This window comes from Odocoileus virginianus, chromosome 20 (assembly GCF_023699985.2).
Source record: "Odocoileus virginianus isolate 20LAN1187 ecotype Illinois chromosome 20, Ovbor_1.2, whole genome shotgun sequence".
NCBI lineage: Eukaryota > Metazoa > Chordata > Mammalia > Artiodactyla > Cervidae > Odocoileus > Odocoileus virginianus.
The window spans coordinates 11,378,592-11,404,627 of record NC_069693.1 but is presented as its reverse complement, the minus strand read 5'-3'; the positions used below and the strand labels follow the sequence as shown (position 1 = coordinate 11,404,627).

General features: G+C 41.9%; 1 protein-coding gene across 1 annotated transcript; it reads right to left on the bottom strand.

The window, feature by feature from the left end:
- Positions 1-1,225: 1,225 nt before the first annotated feature.
- Positions 1,226-26,036, bottom strand: LOC139029863 (cytochrome P450 2B4-like). Its single transcript, XM_070450826.1, has 9 exons — positions 25,872-26,036; positions 16,723-16,885; positions 16,484-16,633; positions 15,635-15,795; positions 15,030-15,206; positions 13,673-13,814; positions 12,314-12,501; positions 7,973-8,114; positions 1,226-2,898 (listed from the first exon to the last, which is right to left on the bottom strand). Exons 1-9 carry the CDS (start codon positions 26,034-26,036, stop codon positions 2,642-2,644), a joined length of 1,545 nt encoding a protein of 514 aa, XP_070306927.1. The 3' UTR covers positions 1,226-2,641.

Below are 26,036 nucleotides of genomic sequence, written 5' to 3'. Positions count from 1 at the left end.
GTAAATATAAATAAACTTAATTATCAGCTTAAAATAAGTATATATAGATATAAGTCAATATATAGGAACTCCATGATAACAATAAATTAAAAGCCTATAATAGATACAAAAAAAAAAAAACTAGAAAGAAAGGAATATAAGCACAACCCAAAAGAAAATCATCAAACGAAACGGGAAGAGACTAAAAAGTGAAGAACACCTTCCTTCCATTACCCTCATAGATAGTAAAACAAAAACAGGGCATCCCTGTTCTCGAATGTTCCTAGCAGCTCCATTCACAACACCCAAAAGGTGGAAGCAACCCACATGTCAATCAACTGGTGAGGGAACACACAAAATGCACATTGTGTGGTATTTCCACACAATGGAATACTCTTTGGCCATAAAATGAATGATGTACTGATACCTGCTACAGTATGATTCAATCCTGATAACATTAAGCTAAATGAAAGACCCAGAGACAATCATTTACTGTATGATGCTATTTATATGAAATTTCCAGAATAGGTAAATTCATGTGAAAAAAAAATCACACTAATGGTTGTTGGGGGTCAGTGGGAGGAGAGAACTGGAGACTGACATATTTTAGCAGGATGGAGTTTTGTTATGGGATGATGAAAATGTTTTGAAATAGATGGAATTGATCCTTACACAACACTATGATTGTACTAAGTGCCATTTAAATGTACACCTTAGAGGGAGGAGCTAAGATGGAGGAGGAATAGGACAGGGAGACCATTTTCTCCCATACAAATTCATCAAAAGAACATTTTAACGCTGAGCAAACTGCACAAAACAACTTCTTTTTTTTTTCCATTTATTTTTATTAGTTGGAGGCTAATTACTTTACATCATTACAGTAGTTTTTGTCATACATTGAAATGAATTAGCCATGGATTTACATGTATTCCCCATCCCGGTCCCCTCTCCCACCTCCCTCTCCACCCGATCCCTCTGGGTCTTCCCAGTGCACCAGGCCCGAGCACTTGTCTCATGCACCCAACCTGGGCTGGTGATCTGTTTCACCCTAGATAATATACATGTTTCAATGCTGTTCTCTTGAAACATCCCACCCTCGCCTTCTCCCAGAGTCCACAAGTCTGTTCTATACATCTGAGTCTCTTTTTCTGTTTTGCATATAGGGTTCTCGTTACCATCTTTCTAAAGTCCATATATATGTGTTAGTATACTGTAATGGTCTTTATCTTTCTGGCTTACTTCACTCTGTATAATGGGCTCCAGTTTCATCCATCTCATTAGAACTTATTCAAATGAATTCTTTTTAATGGCTGAGTAATATTCCATGGTGTATATGTACCACAGCTTCCTCATCCATTCGTCTGCTGATGGGCATCTGGGTTGCTTCCATGTCCTGGCTGTTATAAACAGTGCTGCGATGAACATTGGGGTGCACGTGTCTCTTTCAGATCTGGTTTCCTTGGTGTGTATGCCCAGAAGTGGGATTGCTGGGTCATATGGCAGTTCTATCTCCAGCTTTTTAAGAAATCTCCACACTGTTTTCCATAGTGGCTGTACTAATTTGCATTCCCACCAACAGTGTAAGAGGGTTCCCTTTTCTCCACACCCTCTCCAGCATTTATTGCTTGTAGACTTTTGGATAGCAGCCATCCTGACTGGCATGTAATGGTACCTCATTGTGGTTTTGATTTGCATTTCTCTGATAATGAGTGATGTTGAGCATCTTTTCATGCGTACAAAACAACTTCTGATCGCTAGCAGAGGACATCAGGCTCCCAGAAAAGCAGCCCATTGTCTTCGAAAGGAGGTAGGACAAAATATAAAAGAAATGTACACCTTAAAATAGCTGTGGTTAATGTTACAATATGCGAATTTGACCTAAAAAGAGAGACAGGCAGCACAGATAGCCGTTGTCCAGAAAGAACAGAATTTTATTTTGGTTTCACTGGTTTTGGAGGATAAGATCAGGGAGGTAAGAGGTATTTTGGAGTCATGCAGTGCAGAAGTTAAGGGTTGAATTAGCCATTTCAATTCAACGGAGGAGGAGGGCAGGGGTATGCAGAGTAGGTGGAGACAAGGGGAGGGAGGCAGGAGACCTGTGCTGATGCTGCTGTTCTGGGTAAGCCTGGGTCTAAATCTTGCCCTCCTCTGGGGCCTTAGTTACCCTAACTGTTCTAGGGATGGTGGTAACACTAAGTTATTGAAGCTAATTCTTTTTTTAAAATTTTATTTATTTGTTTGTTTTCAGCTGCACTTGGATCTTTGTTGCAGCATGTGGGCTTTCTCTCTAGTTGCGGTGATCGGAGACTACTCTCTAACTGCGCTACTCGAGTTTCTCATTGCGGTGGCCTCTCTTGTTGTGGAGCCCAGGCTCTAGAGCAAGGGCTTCAGTAGCTGAGACACACAGGCCCAGTTGCCTCATGGCATGTGGAATCTTTCCAAATCAGGAACTGAATCTATGTCCTCTGCACTGGTAGCTGGATTCTTTACCACTGGACCACCAGGGAAGTCCAGCCTGTATTTCTTGACCCTGAAATATCCTCAGTCAACAGTGTAGGCCATCTAGGGATGAGTGGCGACTACAGCAGGCTGGATGATGGAGAGACCACAATAGGGACTTTCCACAGGAGAAAGTGGTGGAGCAGGGTGGAGCTTGCACATGTTAATTCCAGTCAGAGTCAGGGGCCAGATGCAAGGACTCAGAGGACATCTGTTCCTCTTCTTGCCCTCCTCCTCCTCTGCGGGGCAGGAAGCGGACCTGGAACACAGGGGGCGCTCTCCCCAGCCCATTCTCCCTGGGCGTGAGGTCGATGTCTTCAGGGGCCTTGGGAGACCCCAAGGAGAAGTTCTGCAGCAGAGAGGCCAAGAAGAGGAAGAGCTCTGAGCGGGCCAGGCTCTCACCCAGACAGAGGCGTTTTCCTGCGGGTGTAAGGGAGGGAGTATCATTGGAGGATAAGATCAGAGAGGTTAGGGGAGCTATTTTGGAGTCACACAGCACAGATATTGAGGGCTGAATTAGCTACTTCAACTTGAAAAAGGAGGAGGGCAGGGGTGTGCAGAGTAGATGGTGACAAGCAAAAAGTAAAAGTTCATCAACATGAAGCTGAACTTGAGAACACTTGGTTGCCCCACTCCCTGAAACCCCAGGATATTGGCATGTTCATTTACATAGATTTACATGTGAGGTGTTCTGATCCTATTCTTGTCCTCAGTACCAACAACACCAACAACATCAGTAGGGGCTGAGAGTGGGGGCGGGTGTAGGGTGAGCAGTGTTTGCATATTTCTATCTCGTATTTCAGTTCTGCTTCCTCTAGGATTATCCAGTACAGTGCCCTTCTCTGTCCCTCCTGGTACCAAGTCCTTTTGTGTCTCAAGTTCTTTCATTTTCTGTGTGTCTCTTGTTAAGTATACTGTCAACTAAGCCAATTTATGAGAAAAAAAATGTGAAAATGCTAGAGAAATCTGTGGCAGTATGTTCTAGGTATGAGGACCATGAGAGAGGGGTTCAGGGGAGCTGAAACTTCTGGCTTATCCTGGAGTAGGTGGGCACCTGGCTGATCAAATATTGACCTACATCTGATCATTTGCTCTAAGCTTCTCAGTGTCCTCACTTTTCTGGCCATCTTGACCCTCCTCCCAGCTCCTTGGTCCTGCCCACAATCAGCAGCCAACAAAGTCAGCCTCCCGGACCCAATCCCCACACCCCAACCTGTGGAGGTTCTGACTGGTCATGCCCACTTCATGCTTATAAAGATTTGAATAGCATTCTGTCCACCTTTGCCCCCATTTTTCTGAATCTCATAACACCTACTCGTATCTTCCTGCACGATGAGGTTGACCATCACAAATTGTCCCATCGAGGTGGAGCCCTAAGTATCCACGGACTTCAGCACAGGCTGTGTCCACTGAAATAACCAAGGGTGAGGCCAGCATGCTCCTGGGCTGGGCTAGAGTTTCCACTATATCCTGTTGACCCGCAGTCTCATGAGAAGGAAAGAGCACAGAGAGCTGCCTTGTGTGTATGGCTAAGTTCACTATGCTTCATAAGCTATTCATAGATCACCTCTGGGTGTATAACATCTCAGCTACATTGAACTTGGATTGGATTTTCTTAGTCCCATGAAGTGAGGGCTAAACTTATACATGTCACGCTGTTTTCCCCCTGTCTTCCTGTTTCAGGATAGAGTCCTCGTTAACTCCTTTTTCTACACGACTGTGATGGTCTGGGATGGGCATGTTGCATGACCAGGAAAACAATCTTTTGGCTTTAAGTTGCTGAGATGTTCAGAAAGTTTATCACAGCTTAGCCCTGCCCTGACCTCCGTAGATCATGACTTTCTACAGGGGCTTGGGCAAGTCCCCTGGACCCTAAGCCTCTCTTTTTCCAATTCTATAAGAGAGAGAATGAGTCAACACTCAGACATCAAAGGAGAAAAGCAACTTGATCATATTGACAGGGCCTGAAAAGATTATTAATACTCAATATAACATCCTGATCAAATTTTTCAAAAAATAAAAGCTTGTTGTAAAATAGAGATTAAAAAGATCTTTCCTTAATTTCATTTAGAATTGAGAAAAATTGGGACCTTCTCTGGCAGTCCAGTGGTTAGTACTCCGCATTTTCACAGGTTCAATTCCCAGGCAGAGATCTAAGATCCCACAATATGTGCATTGTGGCCAAAAAAGAGAATAGAATTGAGAAAAATATATGGTAGGATCACTGACTCAATGGACATGAATTTGAGCAAACTCTGGGAGATAATGAAGGACAGGGAAGCCTGGCATGCTGCAGGGGTCATAAAAAGTCAGACATGACTTATTGACTGAACAATGAAATATGTTAGAACAGCCATAAAATATCTGGAATAGATCATAACCATCATTAAGCTTAAGAGAGAAAATAAAAATATTCTCCTTAAAGTTAGAAGTCAAGGAGAAGGAAATGGCAACCCACTCCAGTATTCTTGCCTGGAAAAGTCCTTGGACAGAGGAGCCTGGCGGGCTGCAGTCCATGGGGTTACATGACTGAGCATGTGTGCACGAGGGTGGAGGGAGATGGGTTGGTAGCAATAAAGTGGTAGAACTAAAAAAAAAAAAAAGTCACTACTTTTTCTGTCACTACTATTACTTCACATGATTCCAGAGGTGCTAGTTCATGATATTAGGGAAAACATGTGACTTTAACATAAGAAACAGAAAAGTCAAAATATCATCACTTGCAGATGCTAACACCAATTATTTGGAAAACCCAAGAGAATGAAAAATGGTTACTTATAAAAGTAATATAAGGAAACTGTCCGGTTCTGACAGAAATATACATTTCAAAATACCAATGGATTTCTGATATACCTATTCTAAAAATTTAAAATACTACACCAAAAAAATTGCTGTCAACTTAATTGTGTCCTTTCAGAATTTATATGTTGCAGCCCTAACTTCCAACGCAATGGTATTTGAAGAAAGGATCTTAGAAAGTAATTGGGTTGATCTTCTCTTTTTGGCTGCCCCTCACGGTGTGTGACATCTTAGCTCCCTGACCAGGGATGGAACCCATGCCCGCTGCAGTGGGAGTCTGAGGTCTTAACCACTCAACCATCAGCAAAGTCTGGTTATTAGGTTTGCATGCATGCTTGCTAAGTCACTTCCATTTTGATGGACTGTTTGCGACCTATGGGCTGTAGTCTACCAGGCTCCTCTGTCCATGGGATTCTCCAGGCAAGAATACTGGAGTGGGTTGCCACGCCCTCCTCCTAGGGATCTTCCCAACCCAAGGATTGAATCTATCTGTGTCTTACCCCTCCTGCATTGGCAGGCAAGTTCTTTACCACTAGCACCATCTGAGAAGCCCATAAAGTTTAGATAAGCTCATTAGAAATGTTCCTTAGGCCTTCATGAGGGAATAGTGTTCTTCTTTGTTTGTTTGTTCTTCTTTGTTTGTTTAAAAATTATACCGTTTTGTATTCTCTAAACTTTCAACCATACGTTAGCTCTATAATCAGAAGAAAAAGCTACTAAAGAGGAAGAAAGGGAGGAAGGAATGGAGGGAGGCAAGGAGGAAGAATGCTCTCATGTGGTAAAAACAATTCCAAGGGATTGAGTTCTTATAGAAGAGGAAGTAATACCAAAGCCCTCATTCTACCACGTGAGGTCACAGCAAGATGGCTGCCGTGTGTGAGCCAGAAGACAGACCCCACGAGAACTTGACCATGCTGGCTCTCTGAGAAAAGACCTCCAGCCTCCAGAAATATGAGGAGATGAATTTCTGTTGTGTAAGCCACCCAGTCTGTAGCCTTTTATTATGGCAGCCTGAGCTGACAAAGAGGTTATATCAACAATAGCAACAATCTCTTCTCATGTTTCTTAGGAATAAATCTAGCTAGAAGTATTAAAAACATAGTTTTAAAAAAAATTCAACTGATATAGAGTTGATTCAAAGGAAATGTTATCTTCTTGACTGTGTGTGTGCTCAGTCGTGTCCAGCTCTTTGTGAGCCCACAGACTGTAGCCTGCCAGGCTCTTCTGTCCATGGAGTTTCCCAGGCAAGAATACTGGAGTGGGTTACCATCTCTTCCTTCAGGGGATCTTCCCAACCAAGGAGTTGAACCTGTGTCTCCTGCATTGGCAGGCATAGTCTTTACCATTGAGCCACCTGGGAAGCCCTTCTTCTTGACTGGGCTATCAAAGTTATTCAAATTTGTAAAGCTGTCAAAGTTATTCAATGCAAACTACAAATTCACGTTAATCTTAATAAAATTCCAGGGGGAGTTTTTGAGACTTTGACAAAATAATTCCAAAGGACACTTGGAAGAAAAACAAAATATGTTTAAAATAACCATAAAACTATCTATAGAAGAGGAGTAATACAGAGAGACTAGCAACTGTAAAATATTAAAATGTATTTCTTGGGTAGAAATAGTCAAGCAGTATTATATAGATAGAAAGACAGATCAGTAAATGAACCAGAATTAGATCTACTCAGATTGAAATTTTTTGATATGATAAAGTTCAAGTCAGTGACTAAAAGTTGAATTATCTTATAGATGATTGAATTAAGTTTTGTTGTATAGTTGCCCAGTTGTGTCTGACTCTTTTGCGACCCCATGGCCTGTAGCCCACCAGGCTCCTCTGTCCTTGGGATTTCCCACGCAAGAATCCTGGAGTGAGTTGCCCTTTCCTTCTCCAGGGGATCTTCCTGACCCAGGGAGCGAAACTGTGTCTCCTGCATTGGCAGGTGGATTTCTTACCACTGAACCACATGGGAAACCTGATTGAATCAGGGCACACATGCAAATCCAAGAATGAATATTCTTTAAATCTCTGTTCTTTAAGTGCCTTCTGAACCTCACACTAGTCCATGGCTTGGATTAACCATTGACAAATGAGAAACAAATCATTGAATCTTCCTTTCTTTTTACTATTCTTTCATTTTCTTACCTATTGTCTACATATCTATCTGTGTATACAAGTATGTACCTATTTATCTACCTACTACCTATCCATATAAACCTTTGTGTTTGTATACATACTAATAAAAGGACATCTTCTGTTATTAATAAGTCTGATTGAGTAGTAAGTTACAGGTGATTTTCAAATTGAATTTTATTCTTTCTTGCTTTGTATAAATTAGAAAAATAATGGTTATTTTAATTTTCAGAGAAAATGTGGGAAATGCCTTTCCCTGATCTTAGCACATAACAGGTGCTTGGTAATGGATCATTTATTTGTCTATTATTTTGAGTGTGCAAGTGTGTGTCTGTGCTGCCACTTTATCTCTGTCGCTGAGTCTTTATCTTCCTCCTCCATCATACCTCATCCCTTCTTTTCCCCTTCACACTATCTTTGACTCTGTAGATGTCTTTCTCTATCCTTCAAAATTGTCATTTTTTCCCCAAAACGTTCACCTGGTGTTTGGAGTTGGATCAAGAAAGAAAGTCACACACAGAGCGTGAGTGAGCAGGCACTTTCATGGGGAAGAAAGAGCATGACTTACCCATGGAGAATGGGATGAAGACTTCTGGCCTCCTGAAGTTGCCCTGCGCATCCAGGAAGTGGCCAGGATAGAAGGCATTTGGCTTCTCAAAGTGGCGTGGGTCTTGGAGGGCAGAGCTCAGGATGGGGTACACAGTAATGCCCTAAGAGGATGTTAAAAACAAGTGGAACCATCAGTTCATCAGTTCAGTTGCTCAGTGGTGTCTGACTCTTTGCAACCCCATGGATGTTAGGGCCTCCCTGTCCATCACCAACTCCCAGCATTTACTCAAACTCATCTCCATTGAGTTGGTGATGCTTTCCAACCATCTCATCTTCTGTCATCCCCTTCTCCTCCCACCCGCAATCTTTCCCAGCATCAAGGTCTTTTCCAATAAGTCAGCTCTTCACATCAGGTGGCCAAAATAATGGAGTTTCAGCTTCTAACATCAGTCCTTCCAATGAACATTCAGGACTGATTTCCCTTAGGATGGACTGGTTGGATCACCTTGCAGTCCAAGGGTCTCTCAAGAGTCTTCTACAACACCACAGTTCAAAAGCATCAATTCTTTGGTGCTCAGCTTTCTTTATAGTCCAACTCACATCCATACATGACTACTGGAAAAACTGTACCTTTGACTAGACAGACCTTTGTGGGCAAAGTAATGTCTCTGATTTTTAATATGCTGTCTAGGTTGGTCATAGCTTTTCTTCCAAGGAGCAAGTGTCTTTTAATTTCATGACTGCAGTCACCATCTGCAGTGATTTTGGAGCCCAGAAAAATAAAGTCTGCCACTGTCTCCCAATCTATTTGCCATGAAGTGATGGGACCAGACGTCATGATCTTAGTTTTCTGAATGTTGAGCTTTAAGTCAACCTTTTCACTCTCCTCTTTCACTTTCACCAAGAGGCTCTTTAATTCTTCACTTTCTGCCCTAAGGGTGGTGTCATCTGTATAACTGAGGTTATTGATATTTCTCCCAGCAATCTTGATTGCAGCTTGTGCTTCATCCAGCCCAGCATTTCTCATGATATATTCTGCATATAAGTTAAATAAGCGGGGTGACAATACACAGCCTTGACATACTCCTTTTCCTATTTGGAACCAGTCTGTTGTTCCATGTCTAGTTCTAACTGTTTCTTCCTAACCTGTATACAGGTTTCTCAAGAGGCAGGTCAGGTGGTCTGGTATTCCCATCTCTTTCAGAATTTTCCACAGTTTGTTGTGATCCACACAGTCAAAAGCTTTGGCGTAGTCAATAAAGCAGAAATAGATGTTTTTCTGGAACTCTCTTGCTTTTTTGATGATCCAATGGATGCTGGCAATTTAATCTCTGGTTCCTCTGCCTTTACTAAAACCAGCTTGAATATCTGGAAGTTCATGGTTCACATATTGCTGAAGCCTGGCTTGGAGAATTTTGAGCATTACTTTACTAGTGTGTGAGATGAATGCAATTGTGTGGCGGTTTGAGCATTCTTTGGCATTGCCTTTCTATGGGATTTGAATGAAAACTGACCTTTTCCAGTCCTGTGGCCACTGCTGGGTTTTCCAAATTTGCTGGCATATTGAGTGCAGCACTTTCACAGCATCTTCTTTTAGGATTTGAAAGAGTTCAACTGGAATTCCATCACCTCCACTAGCTTTGTTCATAGTGAAGCTTCCTAAGGGCCACTTGACTTCACATTCCAGGATGTCTGGCTCTAGGTGAGTGATCACACCATCATGATTATCTGTGTCATGAAGATCTTTTTTTGTACAGCTCTTCTGTGTATTCTTGCCAACTCTTCTTAATATCTTCTGTTTCTGTTAGGTGCATACCATTTCTGTCCTTTATTGAGCCCATCTTTGCTTGAAATGTTCCCTTGGTATCTCTACTTTTCTTGAAGAGATCTCTAGTCTTTCCCATTCTATTATGTTCCTCTATTTCTTTGCACTGATCACTGAGGGAGGCTTTCTTATCTCTCCTTGCTATTCTTTGGAACTCTGCATTCAAATGGGTATGTCTTTCCTTTTCTCCTTTGCTTTTGACTTCTCTTCTTTTTGAAACTATTTGTAAGGCCTCCTCAGACAGCCATTTTGCCTTTTTGCATTTCTTTTTCTTAGGATTGGTCTTGATCCCTGTCTCCCATACAGTGTCACAAACCTCCATTCTTACTTCATCAGGCACTCTGTCTACCAGATCCAATCACTTAAATCTATTTCTCACTTCCACTGTATATTCTTTAGGGATTTTATTTAGGTCATACCTGAATGGTCTAGTGGTTTTCCCTACTTTCTTCAACTTAAGTCTGAATTTGGCAATAAGGGGTTCATGATCTGAGCCACAGTCAGTTCCTGGTCTTGTTTTTGCTGACTATATAGAGCTTCTCCATCTTTGACTGCAAAGAATATAATCAATCTGATTTCGATGTTGACCATCTGGTGATGTCCATGTGTAGAGTCTTCTCTTGTGTTGTTGGAAGAGGGTGTTTGCTGTGACCAGTGCGTTCTCTTGGCAAAACTCTATTAGCTTTTGCCCTTCTTTATTCTGTACTCCAAGGCCAAATTTGCCTGTTACTCCAGGTGTTTCCTGACTTCCTACTTTTGTGTTCCAGTCCCCTATAATGAAAAGGACATCTCTTTGGGGTGTTAGTTCTAGAAGGTCTTGTAGGTCTTTACAGAACCATTCAACTTCAGCTTCTTCAGCATTGCTGGTTGGGGCCTAGGCTTGCATTACCGTGATATTGAATGGTTTGCCTTGGAAATGAACAGAGATCATTCTGTGGTTTTGAGATTGCATCCAAGTACTGCATTTTGGACCCTTTTGTTGACCATGATGGCTGCTCCATTTCTTCTAAGGGATTCTTGCCCACAGTAGTAGATATAATGGTCATCTGAGTCAAATTCACCCATTCCAGTCCATTTTAGTTCGCTGATTCCTAAAATGTCTACATTCACTCTTGCCATCTCCTGTTTGACCACTTCCAATTTGCCTTGATTCATGGACCTAACATTTCAGGTGCCTATGCAATATTGCTCTTTATAACATCAGACCTTGCTTCCATCACCAGCCACATCCACAACTGGGTGTTGTTTTTGCTTTGGCTCTATCTCTTCATTCTTTTCGGGGTTATTTCTCTACTGATCTTCAGTAGCATATTGGGCACCTACTGACCTGGGGAGTTCATCTAACAGTGTTCTATCTTTTTGCCTTTTCATAGTGTTTATTGGGCTCTCAAGGCAAGATTACTGAAGTGATTTGCCATTCCTCTCCAGTAGACTTCATTTTGTCAGAACTCTCCACCACGACCCATCTATCTTTGGTGGCCCTAGATGGCATGGCTCATAGTTTCATTGAGTTAGACAAGGCTGTGGTCCATGTGATTAGATTGGTTACTTTTCTGTGATTGTGGTTTCAGGCTGTCTGCCCTCTAATGCCCTCTCCCAGTGCACACCATCTTACTGGGGTTTCTGTGACCCGGGACCCAAATGACCATTAACAAAGAGTGGCTGAATCTATTATGGTGCCTCCACAGCTGATAATGAGCTTCATCCACTGTGCGGCTCTAGAGGTGGTGGCAGGAATGTTGAAATGACTCTCCCCCATTTGGTTGCTAGTGTCCCATCCCTCCAGGTATCCTCACCAACCACCCTGATCCCTCAGCCTCAAGACCCCTTGGTCTACTTTATGATCCATCAACTAAAAGGTTCACATCTGACTCAGCAGAGCCCTATAAAGAGCTGACTCCAAGACAGGGGCCAGAATATAACCTGATGGGTGCTGTTCATTGGGTGATTCAAAACTCTGGATATCACCTCTAGGTACACCTATACTCAGCAATGTAAGCTACCACAAAAAAAAAAAAAAAGTTATAACCATAGGCATTGACCTGAACAGTACATCCACAGCAAACTGTTATATTAGAAAAAGAAAGGCACACTCACACACACACACACACACACACACACACACACACACACACAAATTGAAAACTGTGCTAGATGCATAGAAAGACAAGGTCACTCAGTTGCAAAGTGACTGTCACAGTATGAACCAATTGTTGTGTGTATGGATATATATAAACACATGGGTTCATATAAACATCAAGAAGAAATGATTTTATAAGGTTCAAAAAAACCAACTCTACTGTATAACAAGCTTCAAAAGTATATTCTATTTCCTCCAGTAAACCTAATATCTTGTAAAGGTAATAAATATGACTGAGAAGAAGAAAGAAGACTTCAGTATCTTTCTAAAATCTCTTCTCTTCCATAGAAATCTGGAAATGAAAATTCTTATCATAGTCCAACAACCAGATATGAACCATAGGATTGGAGGCAGACAGCACCTACAATCAAGATTTGTGTCCCTGCTGGTCTCACCTTAGGGAGGTAATATCCCCGGAAGTGAGTGTCCTTGATGACAGAGTGGGGGACACCAACAGGGACTAGGTCACTGAATCTCTGAATCTCATGGATGACAGCATCTGTATAAGGCATTTTTGGCCGATCTTCCAGAGCTGGGAGACGGTGTGCACCAATCACTCTGTCGATTTCTGCCTGGACTTTCTCTGAGAACAGTTCAGGTGAGAGGAGGTTATGTCAATAAACGCCCATAACAGTGGACTCAACCAAGTGACCTGAAAATGACCTGCAGACTGATGAGAGGGTCTTGTAAATTCTTTTCTAAGATGTTGGGTTATCATTCCTCTCAACGAAAGCATCAAAAAAGATATCAGAAGCTGGTTTGTGGAGAAGTCTTGTCTGATGTTTCTACTCTAGTTATGACAGAGGGTAACTTGGGTAAGGATGGGTGGGTGGAAATTCATTCATTAATGGTGCTTTTTGCTTTTCCAACTAAAAATGAGTTCTAGCTGAAACTGGTGTCATCTCCTTTTGTCTCACTCATGTGCTATGTGATTTTAGATAAGTCATTCCCTCAGGCTGGCCTTAAATTTATTCCTATGAAAGAATGGAGTCTGATGAGGTGAGAGTATCTCCAAGTCTGATCTGCAGACCATCAAATGAGAACCAATGGAGGGGCTTTTTAATTAGTTGTAAATTGGCCATTTCCTTCTCCATGTAAATTGGCAATATATGTGAAAAAGTCAAATTCTTAGTCCACTGAAAAGAGTAGTTGGTGAGAATCCTGTACTTTAGTAGACAGCAAAATGCACTGCAAAAGGTAATGCTTTACGTAAGGAGCATTCTTTGAAAACCACAAGGCACCTTACCATCTCTCAGGGCAGATTGCAAAACACTTCATAAGTACAAACACTTCTAACCAGGTGGTGCTTGCCTGCATGAAAAATTCTTTGTAAAGTAAATCCTAAAGTGTTTTGTCAACTTTAAAGAGCTTTGTCCCTAGCAAAGTTTTATTACAAGTTACAAGTGCCTGTGTGCTGTGCTTAGTTGCTCAGTCGCATACAACTCCTTGCAATCCCATGGACTATAGCCCACCAGACTCCTCTGTCCATGGGGATTCTCCAGGCAAGAATATTGGAGTGGGTTGCCATGCCCTCTTCCAGGGGATCTTCCCAACACGGGGTTCCAACCCTGGTCTCCCCCATTGCAGGAGGATTCTTTCCCAGCTGAGCTACTAGGGGAGCCCTCTAGGGGTGATTTTTTTTTCTCCCAGATTGCTCAGGACAGAAGTTACCTGTCTTAGCCTGTCAGCCTTCCAGAATGGCCTTAAAGACCCTCATTCCTCCCCGGCCCCTACTTCCCATAAGCCCAGCTCACCTAAGACATCGGGGTTCTTAAGAAGGAGTAGAAACCCAAAGCAGAGTGTGGAGCTGGACGTCTCTGTACCAGCAAAGAACAGTGAGAGCGCCGTGTGAACGAGGTTCTCCTGGTGAAACTCACTCTCAGGATCTGAGCGCTCCTAGAGATGGGAATGGGTGATTCATAACATTTCCCTCTGCAGAAATTCCCAGTTTCTGAGTCTTTTTATCTCCCTATCAACACCATGTTCCTTTGTGTCAGTTATTCTTTTTCTTGAACCTTTTTTTCTCTAATCAAGGCCAAAAAGGTACCAAAAGGGTGAGCTCTGGAGTGAAAGTGCTGGACTTCAAATTCAGACCTTAACTTTTACCATCAGTGTGTATTTGGGCAAGGAATATAACCTCTTGGTGCCTTAGCACATCCTCATGGAGTTATTTTGATAATGTATGATAAGCTCAATGAAAGTTAAAGTTTAATTTGGTGATGTCATTGCTGTTGTTGATTCTCTCTGTCCTTGGGTGTCATTGCACTCCTGATTGGCCTTTGCAGCTGACATTCCAGGGATATTGCTGAAGATATTTAACAACTAGTAGGCACTCGGCCAGAACAGACATTGGTCTCAATCAGTTAAAACAGATGTGGGCTTCTGACTAATCAGAACAAACTCAGTTCTGTGCCTGCCAGAATTGGGGGAAGGAGTGAGATCCATCTCAGAGTAAGCTTACTGGGCTATATATTAACTCTTTGGTCTTAATCTCTTTAAAAGCATTCCAGAAGGAAGGCTTGGAGAGGATTAGGAAGGAATAGAGGGGAGGGATTGGACCATGGACTGCTTGCTAATCCTTAGGGAAGTATTTAAACATTTAAAGAACACATACATCCCACACAAATATACTAACTCAATGTCAGGAGTGTGTCCATCACTCTCTTTCTGGCTCCCCCGGGGCAGCCATTGCCTTGTCCATATTTAACAACTGGTATGGCTCTTGCCAGACCAATCAGAACAGACATTGGCCTGCACCAATCAAAACAGACATTGGTCTCTATCAATCTGAATATACATGGAGCTTGACCAATCAGAACAGGCTTGACTCTGTCACAACTCGGGGAAGGAATGAGCTGTGTCTCAGAGAAAGCTTACTGGACATATGTTAATTGCTTATTTACCATCTCTTCAAAGGCTGTTGGGAGGAAGGCTTGGGGAAGCATAGGAAAAAATGGAGGATTGTGGACCTTGGCTTTCTTGCTAATCCTTAGAGAACTACTTCAACATTTAAAGAACAGGTACATCGCACCCAAAGATATTAGTTCAATGTCAATATGGTTTCCATTACTCTGTTTCCCACCCCCAACACCCATCCGGGGCAGGTCTTGCCTTGTCCATGCGAAGCAGGAAGGAATCAATGAAGTCCTTAGGGCCACTGGGATCAAGCATCTTCTGGTGCCTCTCCATGTTCTCAATGATAAAATCTTTCACTTCTTGAATCATGCTGTACAAGCGGGTGTGTGTGCCAGGAAAGTGTTTCAAGATGCCCGGGAAAATTTCAAACACCTACAGGGCAGCAGACAAGGTGCAGAACCCATTGTATTCACTGGGCTGGTTCTGTGAGTGTTGATGTTCTGATCTGCACACATAGCAACATCTAAAGGGCATCGTTCACCCTGTGGACTTGGAGAGTGTGCCTCCCAACAGAGTGCACACCTGCACACTCATACACATGCACACACGCACACACACACACACACACAGTGGTGCATAGACCTCTGCACCAAGCTCCAGTCACTCTCACATCTACTGAGCTTCCTTCTCTGGAAGCCCGTCCTTGTCCAAGGCCTGATCCTGACCCCCGAACTGATGGATGGCCTCACCTGGGAGGGCCACTAAACCTTCCATGTTTAGTGTTCAGGACAGAAAGTATCTGATCTTTTCCTGGGGTCCACCACCCTGATTGCTGGCCCACTATGCAGTTGATGACTCACCTGGGTATAGAAGGAGCAGAGAATAATGAAGATTTCATTAAGTAAATGTAGCAGCCGTAATAGTCTAGGGTCTTGGTAATTAAAGCGCTCACCAAAGACAATGGAGCAGATTATGTTGGCGCTGATAGAGTTAAAGAGGAAATGAGGATCCAGGTAGGCCCCTGAGGAGAGAGGTCTGTCAGGGGGAAGGGTCCCCTGCACAGTCCTTCTGGTTGGCTCTGACCTGACTGGTGCCATCTCATCCTGGCTGGTGCCATCTCATGCTAGCTCCTTTGATTAGTTTCTTTGTCTTTCTTTTGGCTGACTGGGCTTTCATTGGGTATCTAAGATTTTCTTTCTGAAAGTCTTCACCTCTGAGTCTCTTGTTGCTTTTCTTGGTCTGTGTCTTGGGCTGACTTTCTTTCAGACTCACTCCTTCTTCTCTGTTCTCTTGCCATATCTTTGTAGCCCCTCTCCTTAACCTCACTGACATTCTGTGTCCCCTGACTTTAATAACTCCCTACTCCCTTTACTTTTTTCTTTCACTTTTCCTTGAAGTTTCTGTTCCTAGATTTATTGTGTCACCTTCTCCATATCTGTCTTGCTTTTGCTCTGTTTCTCTCTGTCTATGCTCTCTGTGCTTCTGTCCACTTTCTCTGCCTCTCCCTCTCTCTTTGCTAGTCTCTGTCTCTCTCTGTTTTTCCTCATTCTCTTTCTCTTTTTCTGTCTCTATCTCCTTCTCCTCTCTTTTTCTGAACCTGTTTCTGCCTCTCTCTGTCTTTGTCCCTGGATCTCTCTTTATCAGTCATATGCCCTCTCCCTCTCTCTCTCACCCCGTCTCATCCCCACCTCCACCCAGCCTGCACTCACCCTGGGATTTCCGAAGCTCCTCCACCAGACACTGAGCCTCCTTCTTTATTCGTTCCTCAATAGTCCGCTTACCCATCCCAAAGTCTTTCATGGTGGTCACAGAGAATCGCCGTAGAACCTTCCATGACTTTCCATTGGCAAAGACCACACCTGATGGTGGGGCATGGAAGGAAGGTTGAGAAGACACACGGAATAGTCCTTCCTCCTCTACCTAATCCTCACCCTCGTCCCCCACTCACCTGTTCCCTGGAAGACAGGGTCAAGGATGGCGATGTGCCCTCGGCCAGAGAATGCCTCGGCCTGATCCACCAGGGCCTCCCTCATCGCCTCGTACCCCCACAGGATGACGGCAGGCCGAGACCCCAGGTAGACAGTAAAGACATCCCCGTATTTCTCCCGTAGCTGTAGGGGCAAAGTCCAGGTCTCACTCTCTGACTCAAGAGAAGGATCTCCACCTCACCCCTGGATCACACCTCCCAGTTAGCCTACCCTGCAGGCTACAGCCCCATCAGGGAAGAGCAAAGACTGGAACTCTATCATCTCCTCTGTACCTCATATATATCACCTGACTCCAAGCATCTGCCTCTGTTGACTTTACCCTGAGCCCTCCCAGCTTTGCTTTCAAGAATTACAGAGGGCATGGTCCTAAGTTGGCAGAGGAATAGGACAAGGAGACCACTTTCTCCCTGACAAATTCATCAAAAGAACATTTGAACGCTGAGCAAATTCCACAAAACAACTTCTGAATGCTGGCAGAGGACATCAGGCACCCAGAAATCCAGCCCATTGTCTTTGAAAGAAGGTAGGACAAAATATAAAAGATAAAAAGAGAGACAAAAAAGTTAGGAACAGAGACCCATCCTGGGAAGGGAGTCTTAAAAGAGGAGAAGCTTCCAAATACCAGGAAACCCTCTCACCGGCGGATCTGTGGGGGAGTTTTGGAGTCTCAGAGGGCAACATAACCAGGAGGAAAAATAAATAAATAAAACCCACAGATTATGTGCCTAACAGCAACTCCCAGCAGAGAAGGAGCCCAGACGCTAGCATCCACCACCTGCAAACAGGGGCTGAACAGGGAGGCGTGGGCTGCTTTGCTTAGGGTAAGGACTGGGCCTGAAAGCCCCAAGGGCAATCTGAGAGAGCTAATGTGAGATAGCAACCCAAACTGTGGGATAGCCAGAGGGGGGGGGGTGGGGGGAAGAAGAGAGAGAGAACTATCCCACAGAAAGCCCAGCAGCCAGAGCCAGAAAGGGGCAATCTCGGCCCCAGAGATGGCATCCTCCTCTACCAAACTGCAAGCAGGCTCCCAGTTGCTGACCAAGACTTCCTGGGATTCTGGACGGTTGACATCCACCAGGAGGGTTGCAGCCAGAGATCAGCCCCCCAGAAGAGACACATAGTACACCTGAGATGGCGTGCCTGCTGTGTATCCAGGAAACTGAGTGGCTGGGACAGGGGAGGCAATAAGAGACACCCATTACTTGGGGAGAGTGTGCTCACCAAGCACCTGGTCCCTGAGCTGCTCGGACCCGGGAAGGGCACAAAACACAGGCCCAACTGAATCTGTGCCTTTGTGGAGTACCTGAGAACCTGAACCTGAGTGGCTTAGACCTGGGAAATCCACACAACCCAGGGCCCACTTTAGACAGTTCCCCTGCAGAGCAACCTGGAGCCTGAGCAGTGTAGACTGGGAAAGCACACACGCTGTGAGCAGGGGCAAACCCAGTGTGGCTGAGACACTGCGAGCACTCCCCACACATGCCAGTGATATTTGTTTGCAGTGTTCCTCCCTCCCCACAGCACAACTGAACAAGTGAGCCTAAATAAGTGACCACCTTTGCCCCCTTGTGTCAGGGCAGAAATTAGACACTGAAGAGACCTGCAAACAGAAGAAGCCAAAATAAACAGAGGGAACTGCTTTGGAAGTGACAGGTGCAACAGATTAAAACCCTGTAATTAGCAACGACTACACTGGAAGGGGCCTATAGATCTTGATAAGTACAAGCTGAAGCAAAGAACTGTCTGAAACTGAACTAACCCCATACCGTTGCTTCACAACAGGTCCAGATAAATTCCTAGATATATTTTTACTATTATAATCTTTAAAATTTTTTTAAATTTAAAAAAATGTTAAGTCCTCTATTACTCCCGTATTTTTCATTTTTATAACCTATTATTACCTTGCAAAAAAAAAAAAAGGGGACCCTATTTTTAAAGCAAACTTCATTTATATTTTTTATAATTTTTGTGATTTTTAAAAAATATTGTATTTTTTTAGAGTCTAACCTCTACTCTGGATTTTTAATCTTTGCTTTTTGGTATTTGTTATCAATTTTGTACCTTTAAGAATCCAATCTTCAGTACCCATTTTTACTTGGGAGTGTGATTAATGGCTTGATTACTCTCTTCCCCTTTTGACTCTCCTTTTTCTCCCCCAGGTCACCTCTATCTCCTCCCTTCCTCTTCTCTGTGAATCTCTTTGTGTGTTCCAGGCTGTGGAGAACATTTAGGGAACTTATTACTGCCTAGATCTGTCTCTTTCCATTTGATTCCCCCTCTTTTCTTCTGGTCACCTCTATCTCCTTCCTCCCTCTTCTCTTCTCTATGTAACTTCATGAACCTCTCTGAGGGTTCCAGACTGTGGAGAGCACATAAGGAATTGATTACTGGATAGATTGCTCTCTCCCCTTTTGATTCTCCTCTTCTCCTCCTGGTCACATCTATCTCCCTTCTCCCTATACCCTTCTCCATGTAAGTCTGTGAACCTCTCTGGGTGAGAGAGGTGTGGAGAATCTTTTCACCATTAACCTAGATGTTTTATCATTGGTGCTGTATGGATGGAGAAGTCTTGAGGCTACTATAAGAATAAGACTGAAAACCAGAGGCAGGAGGCTTAAGCTCAAAACCTGAGAACACCAGAGAACTCCTGACTCAGGGAACATTAATTGATAAGAGTTCATCCAAAAGTCTCCATACCTACACTGAACCAAGCACCATCCAAGAGCCAACAAGTTCCAGAGCAAGACATACCATGCAAATTCTCCAGCAACGCAGGAATATAGCTCTGAGCTTCAATATACAGGCTGCCCAAAGTCACACCAAACCCACAGACATCTCAAAACTCACTACTGGACACTTTATTGCACTCCAGAGAGAAGAAACCCGGCTCCACCCACCAGAATACCAATGCAAGCTTCCCTAACCAGGAAACCTTGACAAGCCACTCATCCAACCCCACCCACGGGGAGGAAGTTCCACAATAAACAGGAACCATAAACTGCCAGAATACAGAAAGGCCACCCCAAAAACAGCAATCTAAACAAGATGAAAAGGCAGAGAAATACTCAGCAGGTAAAGGAACATGATAAGTGCCCACCAAACCAAACAAAAGAGGAGGAGATAGGGAGTCAACCTGAAAAAGAATTCAGAATAATGATAGTAAAAATGATTCAAAATCTTGAAAACAAAATGGGGTTACAGATAAATAGCCTGGAGACAAGGATTGAGAAGATGCAAGAAATGTTTAACAAGGACCTAGGAGAAATAAAAAAGAGTCTATCAATAATGAATAATGCAATAAATGAGATAAAAAACACTCTGGAGGGAACCAACAGTAAAATAATGGAGGCAGAAGATAGGATAGGTGAGGTAGACGATAGAATGGTAGGAATAAATGAAGCAGAGAGGAAAAAAGAAAAAAGAATTAAAAGAAATGAGGACAACCTCGGACTTCTGGGACAATGTTAAATGCCCCAATATTAGAAGCATAGGAGTCCCAGAAGAAGAAGACAAATAGAAAGGCCATGAGAAAATACTTGAGGAGATAATAGTTGAAAACTTCCCTAAAATGGGGAAGGAAATAGTCACCCGAGTCCAAGAAACCCAGAGAGTCCCAAATGGGATAAACCCAAGGAGAAACACCCCAAGACACATATTATTCAAATTAACAAAGATCAAACACAAAGAACAAATATTAAAAGCAGCGAGGGAAAAACAACAAATAACACACAAGGGGATTCCCATAAGGATAACAGCTGATCTTTCAATAGCAACTCTTCAGGCCAGAAGGGAATGGCAGGACATACTTAAAGTGATGAAAGAGAAAAACCTACAGCCCAGATTACTGTACCCAGCAAGGATCTCATTCAAATATGAAGGAGAAATCAAAAGCTTTACAGACAAACAAAAGTTCAGAGAATTCAGCACCACCAAACCAGCTCTTCAACAAATTCTAAAGGATCTTCTCTAGACAGGAAACACAGAAAGGGTGTATAAGCTTGAACCCAAAGCAACAAAGTAAATGGCAATGGGATCATACTTATCAATAATTACCTTAAATGTAAATGGGTTGAATGCCCCAACCAAAAGACAAAGACTGGCTGAATGGATACAAAAACAAGACCCCTATATATGCTGTCTACAAGAGACCCACCTCAAAACAAGGGACACATACAGACCGAAAGTGAAGGGCTGGAGAAAGATATTTCAAGCAAATGGAGACCAAAAGAAAGCAGGAGTAGCAATACTCATATCTGATAAAATAGACTTCAAAATAAAGGCTGTGAAAAGAGACAAAGAAGAACACTACATAATGATCAAAGGCTCAATCCAAGAAGAAGATATAACAATTATAAATATATATGCACCCAACATAGGAGCACTGCACTATGTAAGGGAAATGCTAACAAGAAAGGGGAAATTAACAAACACAATAATAGTGGGAGATTTTAATACCCCACTCACACCTATGGATAGATCAACTAAACAGAAAGTTAACAAGAAAACACAAACTTTAAATGATACAATGGACCAGTTAGACCTAATTGATATCTATAGGACATTTCACCCCCAAACAATGAATTTTACCTTTTTCTCAAGTGTACACAGAACCTTCTCCAGGATAGATCACATCCTGGGCCATAAATCTAGCCTTGGTAAATTAAAAAAAAAAAAATTGAAATCATTCCAAGAATCTTTTCTGACCACAATGCAGTAAGATTAGATGTCAATTACAGGGAAAAAAAACCTATTAAAAATTACAACATATGGAGGCTAAACAACACGCTTCTGAATAACTAGCAAATCACAGAAGAAATCGAAAAAGAAATCAAAACATGCATAGAAATGAATGAAAATGAAAACACAATAACCCAAAACCTATGGGACACTGTAAAAGAAGTGCTAAGGGGAAGGTTCATAGCATTACAGGCTTACCTCATGAAACAAGGACAAAGTCAAATAAATAACCTAATTCTACACCTAAAGCAACTAGAAAATGGAGAAATGAAGAACCCTAGGGTTAATAAAAGGAAAGAAATCTTACAAATTAGGGCAGAAATAAATGCAAAAGAAACAAAAGGGACCATAGCAAAAATCAACAAAGCTAAAAGCTGGTTCTTTGAGAAGATAAATAAAATTGACAAACCGTTAGCCAGACTCATCAAGAAACAAAGGGAGGAGAATCAAATCAACAAAATTAGAAATGAAAATGGAGAAATCACAACAGACAACACAGAAATACAAAGAATCATAAGAGATTGCTATCAGCAACTATATGTCCATAAAATGGACAACTTGGAAGAAATGGACAAATTCTTAGAAAAGTATAACTTTCCAAAACTGAACCAGGAAGAAAGAGAAGATCTTAACAGACGCATCACAAGCAAGGAAATCGAAACTGTAACCAGAAATCTTCCAGCAAACAAAAGTCTAGGGCCAGACGGCTTCACAGCTGAATTCTACCAAAAATTTAGAGAGGAGCTAACATCTATCTTACTTAAACTCTTCCAGAAAATTGCAGAGGAAGGTAAACTTCCAAACCATTCTATGAGGCCACCATCACCCTAATACCAAAACCAGACAAAGATGCCACAAAAAAAGAAAACTACAGGCAATATCACTGACGAACATAGATGCAAAAATCCTTAACAAAATTCTAGCAAACAGAATCTGACAACATATTTAAAAGATCATACATCATGACCAAGTGGGCTTTATCCCAGGGATGCAAGGATTCATTAATGCCTGCAAATCAATCAATGTAATACACCACATTAACAAATTGAATGATAAGACCCATATGATTATCTCAATAGATGCAGAAAAAGCCTTTGACAAAATTCAACATCAATTTATGATAAAAAAAAAAACTCAAGAAAGCAGGAATAGAAGGAACATACCTCAACATAATAAAAGCTATATATGACAAACCCACAGAAAGCATTATCCTCAATGCTGAAAAATGGAAACCATTACCCCTAAAGTCAGGAACAAGAAAAGGGTGCCCACTCTCACCACTACTATTCAACCTAGTTTTGGAAGTTTTGGCCACAGCAATCAGAGAAGAAAAAGTAATAAAAGGAATCCAGATTGGAAAAGAAGAAGTGAAACTCTCACTGTTTGCAGACAACATGATCCTCTACACTGGAAACCCTAAAGACTCCACCAAAAAATTACTAAAGCATACAGTAAAATTACAAGATATAAAATTAACACAAAAATCCCTTGCATTCCTATACACTAACAATGAGAAAACAAAAAGAGAAATTAAGGAAACAATTCCATTCACCATTGCAATGAAAAGAATAAAATACTTAGGAATATATCTACCTGAAGAAACAAAAGACCCATATATAGAAAATATATCTATATAGACATATATATATATATATATATACACACACACACACACCTATATATAAAAAACTATAAAACACTGATGAAAAAAATCAAAGAGAACACAAATGGATGGAGAAATATACCATGTTCATGCATTGGAAGAATCAATATAGTGAAAATGAGTATATTACCCAAAGCAATCTATAGATTCAATCCGATCCCTATCAAGCTACCAACGGTATTTTTCAGAGAACTAGAACAAATAATTTCACAATTTGTATGGAAATATAAAAAAAACAAACAAAAAAAACTCAGAAAACCTCAAATAGCCAAAGCAATCTTGAAAAAGAAGAATGGAACTGGAGGAATCAACCTGCCTGACTTCAGGCTACACTACAAAGCTACAGTCACCAAGACAGTATGGTACTGGCACAAAGACAGAAATATAGATCAAAGGAACAAAATAGAAAGCCCAGAGATAAATCCACACACCTATGGACACCTTGTTTTTGACAAAGGAGGTAAGAATATACAATAGAGAAAAGATAATCTCTTTAACAAATGGTGCTGGGAAAACTGGTCAACCACTTGTAAAAGAATGAAACTAGAACACTTTCTAACACCATACACAAAAATAAACTAAAAATGGATTAAAGATCTAAATGTAAGACCAGAAACTATAAAACTCCTAGAGGAAAACAGACAAAACACTCTCCTACATAAATCACAGCAGGATCCTCTATGACCTACCTCCCAGAGTAATGGAAATAAAAGCAAAAATAAACAAATGGGACCTAATTAAACTTAAAAGCTTTCACACAACAAAGGAAACTATAAGCAAGGTGAAAAGACAGCTTTTAGAATGGGAGAAAATAATAGCAAACAAAGCAACTTACAAAGAATTAATCTCAAAAATATACAAGCAGCACATGCAACTCAATTCCACAAAAATAAGCGACCCAATAAAAAAATGGGCCAAAGAGCTAAACAGACATTTCTCCAAGGAAGACATGCACATTTTTAATAAACACATGAAAAGATGCTCAACATCACTCATTATCAGAGAAATGCAAATCAAAACCACAATGAGGTACCATTTCACACGGGTCAGAATGGCTGCTATCCAGAAATATACAAACAGTAAATGCTGGAGAGGATGTGGAGAAAAGGGAACCCTCTTTCATTGTTGGTGGGAATGCAAACTAGTACAGCCACTATGGAGAACAGTGTGGAGATTCCTTAAAAAACTGGAAATAGAACTGCCATATGACCCAGCAATCCCACTGCTGGGCATACACACTGAGGAAACCAGAATTGAAAGAGACACATGTACCACAATGTTCATTGCAGCACTGTTTATAATAGCCAGGACATGGAAGCAACCTAGATGTCCATCAGCAGACGAATGGATAAGGAAGCTGTGGTACGTATACACAATGGAATATTACTCAGCTATTAAAAAGAATATATTTGAATCAGTTCTAATGAGGTGGATGAAACTGGAGCCTATTATACAGAGTGAAGTAAGTCAGAAAGAAAAACACCAATACAGTATACTAATGCATATATATGGAATTTAGAAATATGGTAATGATAACCCTATATGCGAGACAGCAAAAGAGACACAGATGTATAGAACAGTCTTTTGGACTCTGTGGGAGAAGGCGAGGGTGGGATGATCCGAGAGAATGGCATTGAAACGTGTGTATTATCATATGTGAAACAGATCGCCAGTCCAGGTTTGATGCATGAGACTGGGTGCTCAGGGCTGGTGCACTGGAATGACCCAGAGGGATGGGATTGGGAGGGAGGTGGGAGGCGGTTCATTATGGAGAACGTATGTACACCCATGACTGATTCGTGTCAATGTATGGCAAAAACAACTACAATATTGTAAAGTAATTAGCCTCCAATTAAAATAAATAAATTTTTTAAAATAAAATAAAAAAAAAGAATTACAGAGACTCCCCACATCCAAGCTATAAAATCTCTCCCTCCCAACCCACACAGTGTCACAGCTCAAAGTCTCACATCTATTCGAATGTCTCTCTCCAAAGGAACCCTCCTACACTGTTGGTAAGAATGTAAATTGGTCTAGCCAGTATGGGGAACAGTATGGGTGTTCTTCTGAAAACTAAAAAGATAGTTGCCTTATGACCCAGGAATCCCACTCTTGAGCTTATATCCAAAGAAAATCATAAGTTGAAAAGATACATGCCACCCAGTGTTTACTGCAGCACTGTCTACAATAGCCAGGACATGGAGGCAACCTAAATACCCATAGATAGAGGAGTGGGTAAAAAAGAAGTGGTACATATATATATGCAATGGTATATTACTCGTCCATAAAAATCAATGAAGTAATGCCATTTTCAGCAACATAGATGGACCTTGAAAATGTCATCCTGAGAAAGTAAGTCAGACACAGAAAGACAAATATATGGTATCACATATACATTGAATCTTTAAAATAATGGTACAAACAGACTTGTTTACAAAAGAGAAGTTGAATCACAGATCTAGAAAACAAACTTACAGTTACCTAGTAGGGAAAGGGAGTGTGATAATTTGGGGAATTTGGAGTAACATATATACACTACTATATATAAAATGAAAGTGTTAGTCACTCTGTTGTGTCCAACTCTTTGTGATCTCATGGAGTATAGCCAGCCAGGCTCCTCTGTCCATGGAAATCTCCAGACAAGAATACTGGAGTGGGTAGCCAATCCCTTCTTTAATGATTCCACCCCCCTTGTTCTTTCCATCTCACCGCCTGGAAAGACTTGAGGAGGCCCTTCTGGTCCATTTGCAAGACATTCCCCAGGAAGGGAAGAGGCCAGGGTCCAGGAGGGAGGCGGCCCCAGGAGACAGGGTGGCCCCAGAAGAGCAGGAGCCCAGTGAAGATAATGAGGAGCAGGATGGCGGAGAGAGCCAT

Excerpts from the sequence above, each read along its gene's own strand:
- LOC139029863 (XM_070450826.1), bottom strand. The coding sequence starts at position 26,036 with ATGGCTCTCTCCGCCATCCTGCTCCTCATTATCTTCACTGGGCTCCTG. Across the intron at positions 16,886-25,871 it reads TCCTCAAGTCTTTCCAGGCG|CTACGGGAGAAATACGGGGA; the intron begins GTGAGATGGAAA and ends TTGCCCCTACAG. Across the intron at positions 15,207-15,634 it reads TCTGCTCCTTCTATACCCAG|GTGTTTGAAATTTTCCCGGG; the intron begins GTGAGTCATCAA and ends GCTGCCCTGTAG.